This window comes from Entelurus aequoreus, linkage group LG20 (assembly GCF_033978785.1).
Source record: "Entelurus aequoreus isolate RoL-2023_Sb linkage group LG20, RoL_Eaeq_v1.1, whole genome shotgun sequence".
Classification (NCBI taxonomy): domain Eukaryota; kingdom Metazoa; phylum Chordata; class Actinopteri; order Syngnathiformes; family Syngnathidae; genus Entelurus; species Entelurus aequoreus.
The window spans coordinates 8396502-8401819 of record NC_084750.1 but is presented as its reverse complement, the minus strand read 5'-3'; the positions used below and the strand labels follow the sequence as shown (position 1 = coordinate 8401819).

Sequence of the window (5318 nt, the reverse complement as noted above, 5' to 3'; positions counted from 1 at the left end):
GTAAATATGAACGTGTTGACACGTCAAACGCACATAGTGCAACAATTATTAGCTGCAATGAGTGATCATACACACAATATGTGGTTAGCACCTCTGCTGCTTTCCATGTCTACAGGGGGGAAATAATATCCACTTCGGTGCAAAATAGTAGGACATCTGACGTGAGCAACAAACAATTCAAAACGAAAATTCCCCAACATAGCATTTCAACTGCAAATTAAATAACTGTGTATCTTGCAATAAATCTCACGTTAGCTTTAGTGTCATTTATAATATTTTGCAGAGCAATATCAAAACGTGTCTTGCCATTAGCAGAGAACAGGAAGTCTACTAATAGCTTCCGGTTTGCTGTCATATTTACAGACTTTTCAGGTACTGTCACGCCAATTTTCTTCCCATCACAAAAACCTTCCTAACCCCCATTTACTTCAGGGGTCATTTCCGCTTACGTCAGTTCCTCTTACGTCATTGACAGCGATCGATAGCACTTCGTTTGACTCTTTTTTATAATACAGCGTTAACAAAACGTCTGAATTATCAACAATAATGTTGATTTAAAGTACATACATTTAACATTATACCGAGGATGTCGTTGTGGCTTGTACAGCCCTTTGAGACACTTGTGATTTAGGGCTATATAAATAAACATTGATTGATAAACATTGATTGATATATTAATTAATATTACTGAAATGTTTCAACAATAATGTTGATTTAAAGTACAGACATTTAACAGTATTATATATTAATTAATATTAGTGAAATGGTTTCAACAATAATGTTGATTTAAAGTAGTACAGACATTTAACAGTATTATATATTAATTAATATTTTTTGCACGTTACCACGAAGACAGAAGTTCGCAGCACTCCGCTTGAAATGTTGCGAAGCCTGCTGGTGTTTGACATAAGTCCCCTGGGACAGATAAAGACGAATATCATCCAGTGACACCACCATTTTCAGGAGATTTGGATTTATCGATCGTTGGCAATGACGTGAGAGGAAATGACGTAAGTAAGAGGAACTGACGTAGGCGAAAATGACCCCGGAAGCAAACGGGGGTTAGGAAGGTTTTTGTGATGGGAAGAAAATTGGCGTGACAGTACCAGCAGATGGCGCAATTGGACCTCTCATTGCATAACAAAACAATATACATATTTTAGCAGGAATTTCACTCAAATAATCAAAGTATTTCTTATACCAGTTACATATATATATATATATATATTTTTTTTTTTGTTTTGTTTTTTTTGGCAAAAAAATAAAATAAATAAATATATATATATATATATATATATATATATATATATATATATATATATATATATATATATATATATATATATATATATATATATATATATATATATATATATATATATATTTTTTTTTTTGGCAAAATATATATATATATATTTTTTTATTTGTTTTAGGCAAAAAATAAAAAAAAAATAATACATATATATATATATATATACATACATATATATATATATATAATATATATATATATCTACATCCTGAAAATATGCAAAGAAAACTGTGTTTAGATCATTGATACTTCAAACTTGCATAAATAAATCTTAAGGAATAAAACATAACTTGGCTTCTGAGAGCTTCAAAATGTAATGAATAAAATGCTAAAGTTGTTGATAAACAAGCAATTATTTTAATAATTAAATATGGTCATTTTAAATGAATTATTATGATAATTTAAAATTAATTATTTCAAATATGTTTATTTTAATGTATAATTCTGTGGCTGGATGTAATAAGGAGTCAGAAAAAATACAAATAAAAATACAATTAATTTTGATGTTTTTAGCAAAATATAGTAAAAATGTATTTAGTTTATTATTATTTTTATTAATAAATATATTTATTTTTAGGTAAGATAAACATAATAATACAATTTATCTCTAGTCTGGATGATTTAGTTCTTGTCACCCTGTTGTCCTCCCCGAGGATGGCTCCATGAGCTGGGCAAACGCCTGGAGATGCCCTACGTCAACAACACCCGGAGATGCCCTACGTCAACAACACCCGGAGATGCCCTACGTCAACAACACCTGGAGATGCCCTACGTCAACAACACCTGGAGATGCCCTATGTCAACAACACGGTCGGCGGCCCGTCGGTGCGCAGCTCGTACATCCCCGCCCTCTACTTCACCCTCAGCAGCCTGACCAGCGTCTGCTTTGGCAACGTGTGCGCCAACACGGACGGCGAGAAGATCTTCTCCATCTGCGCCGTGCTCATCGGCGGTATGCCGGACGCCTCGTATGGAATAACGTGATTGGGCAGGCACGCTGTTTATATCGTGGGAAAGCAGACGTGAAAAAAGGCTGTCCTCACTCAGGTCCTCATGGAGCTGGAGGGGGCGTGGCCTCCAGCTCCGGCTGAAAATCGGGAGATTTTCGGGAGAATATTTGTCCCGGGAGGTTTTTGTGAGAGGCGCTGAATTTCAGGAGTCTCCCGGAAAATTGGGGAGGGTTGGCAAGTATGTCTGACCCTAACTCTAACAAGAATGTGTGCGTTACAATAAAAAGACACCAGAATACATCTTGTTGGGAAAAAACATAGCTGATATTTGATATTTTGATTCCTTTGAAATGAATAAGATCTTGATGGATCCTGCGCTGTTATTTAAAAGGTGTTAAAAATCATCTTGTTCAAGCTAGCGTGACGTATGTAGCATCCGTGGTGACGCCGCAGTTGTTGTCTTTAGTGGACATGAGGATGTAGCCGTCGTTGCCCCAATAGGTGGACCACGAGTTCTTGATCAACCAATAGGATTGTCCGTCCAAGGTGCCGTATCCTACTGCCAACACGGCGTGATCCAAGTCAGCGCTGGCGTTCCCTGAGAAGCAGGTTTCAATGGAATGAATAAATGTTACAAAAGTCACATGACGTGGGCGAGGACCTACCGCACGCCGGCTCGTAGTAGACGCCGTGACTGTAGAAGACAAAGGATCGATGCGAGGCGTCGATGCTCACGGCCACGGGGCCGTTTTTGAACAGCGCCACCTTAAGGGCCTCCGCGTCGCCAGACGTCACGTTGGTGTAGCTCTGGACGCGGGCCGTCAGCTGGGACGCGTTCACGTGGCAGAATCCGTTCTGGTTTTTGTCACAATGTACAATAAGCAGCATCAGACAATATATTGCATGTTAATACTAAATATATTGTTGCTAGCCTTCATTACTAATGATATGATGTCATACAGGCCACGCCCCCACAAGTATATTGGGAAACACTTTAACAGGCGACCATTCCAAATATGTTACCATTCCCATATAAGGTCCGTATGTCTCAGTGGTGGCGATGCCGCCATGTTTCATCATCCACTCGTACGCCCGCCATTCCTCACCACCATCGCAGGCGTTGTTCCCAAAGCCCCAAGTACAATCTACCAACATCTGCTCGGACAGAACCTGCAGGGATCCTGTCTGAAACACACGCAACTCTCACCCTTTACACAAATACATCCATTTCCTACCGCTTGTCCCTTTCGGGAACACGGGGGTGCTGGAGCCTATCTAAGAAATATTTCAAATATTTTTACAAAAAACACAGCCAGTTCGTGTATTATATTGATAAACACAGCTAGTTAGTGTATTATATTGATAAACACAGCTAGTTCGTGTATTATATTGATAAACACAGCTAGTTAGTGTATTATATTGATAAACACAGCTAGTTCGTGTATTATATTGATAAACACAGCTAGTTTGTGTATTATATTGATAAACACAGCTAGTTCGTGTATTATATTGATAAACACAGCTAGTTAGTGTATTATATTGATAAACACAGCTAGTTCGTGTATTATATTGATAAACACAGCTAGTTCGTGTATTATATTGATAAACACAGCTAGTTAGTGTATTATATTGATAAACACAGCTAGTTCGTGTATTATATTGATAAACACAGCTAGTTCGTGTATTATATTGATAAACACAGCTAGTTCGTGTATTATATTGATAAACACAGCTAGTTCGTGTATTATATTGATAAACACAGCTAGTTCGTGTATTATATTGATAAACACAGCTAGTTCGTGTATTATATTGATAAACACAGCTAGTTAGTGTATTATATTGATAAACACAGCTAGTTCGTGTATTATATTGATAAACACAGCTAGTTCGTGTATTATATTGATAAACACAGCTAGTTCGTGTATTATATTGATAAACACAGCTAGTTAGTGTATTATATTGATAAACACAGCTAGTTTGTGTATTATATTGATAAACACAGCTAGTTAGTGTATTATATTGATAAACACAGCTAGTTCGTGTATTATATTGATAAACACAGCTAGTTCGTGTATTATATTGATAAACACAGCTAGTTCGTGTATTATATTGATAAACACAGCTAGTTCGTGTATTATATTGATAAACACAGCTAGTTCGTGTATTATATTGATAAACACAGCTAGTTCGTGTATTATATTGATAAACACAGCTAGTTCGTGTATTATATTGATAAACACAGCTAGTTCGTGTATTATATTGATAAACACAGCTAGTTCGTGTATTCTATTGATGAACACAGCTAGTTCGTGTATTATATTGATAAACACAGCTAGTTCGTGTATTATATTGATAAACACAGCTAGTTCGTGTATTATATTGATAAACACAGCTAGTTCGTGTATTATATTGATAAACACAGCTAGTTAGTGTATTATATTGATAAACACAGCTAGTTAGTGTATTATATTGAAAAACACAGCTAGTTTGTGTATTATATTGATAAACAGAGCTAGTTTGTGTATTATATTGATAAACACAGCTAGTTTGTGTATTATATTGATAAACACAGCTAGTTTGTGTATAGCGGTATAGCTCGGTTGGTAGAGCGGCCGTGCCAGCAATTTGAGGGTTGCAGGTTCGATCCCCGCTTCCGCCATCCTAGTCACTGCCGTTGTGTCCTTGGGCAAGACACTTTACCCACCTGCTCCCAGTGCCACCCACACTGGTTTGAATGTAACTTAGATATTGGGTTTCACTATGTAAAGCGCTTTGAGTCACTTGAGAAAAAGCGCTATATAAATGTAATTCACTCACTCACATATTGATAAACACAGCTAGTTCGTGTATTATATTGATAAACACAGCTAGTTCGTGTATTATATTGATAAACACAGCTAGTTCGTGTATTCTATTGATGAACACAGCTAGTTAGTGTATTATATTGATAAACACAGCTAGTTCGTGTATTATATTGATAAACACAGCTAGTTCGTGTATTATATTGATAAACACAGCTAGTTCGTGTATTATATTGATAAACACAGCTAGTTAGT

At 36.4% G+C, this 5318-nt stretch overlaps 1 protein-coding gene across 1 annotated transcript in view; it reads right to left on the bottom strand.

The window, feature by feature from the left end:
* Positions 1-2564: 2564 nt before the first annotated feature.
* LOC133635895 (digestive cysteine proteinase 1-like) overlaps positions 2565-5318 on the bottom strand; it is a 36842-nt gene continuing 34088 nt past the window's right edge. Inside the window, exons 9-11 of the mRNA XM_062029325.1 lie at positions 3286-3447; positions 2928-3117; positions 2565-2860 (exon numbers count right to left, since the gene is read on the bottom strand). Of these exons, the coding sequence (XP_061885309.1) occupies positions 2673-2860; positions 2928-3117; positions 3286-3447 (540 nt within the window). The 3' untranslated portion in view covers positions 2565-2672. The remainder of the gene's footprint in view (positions 2861-2927; positions 3118-3285; positions 3448-5318) is intronic.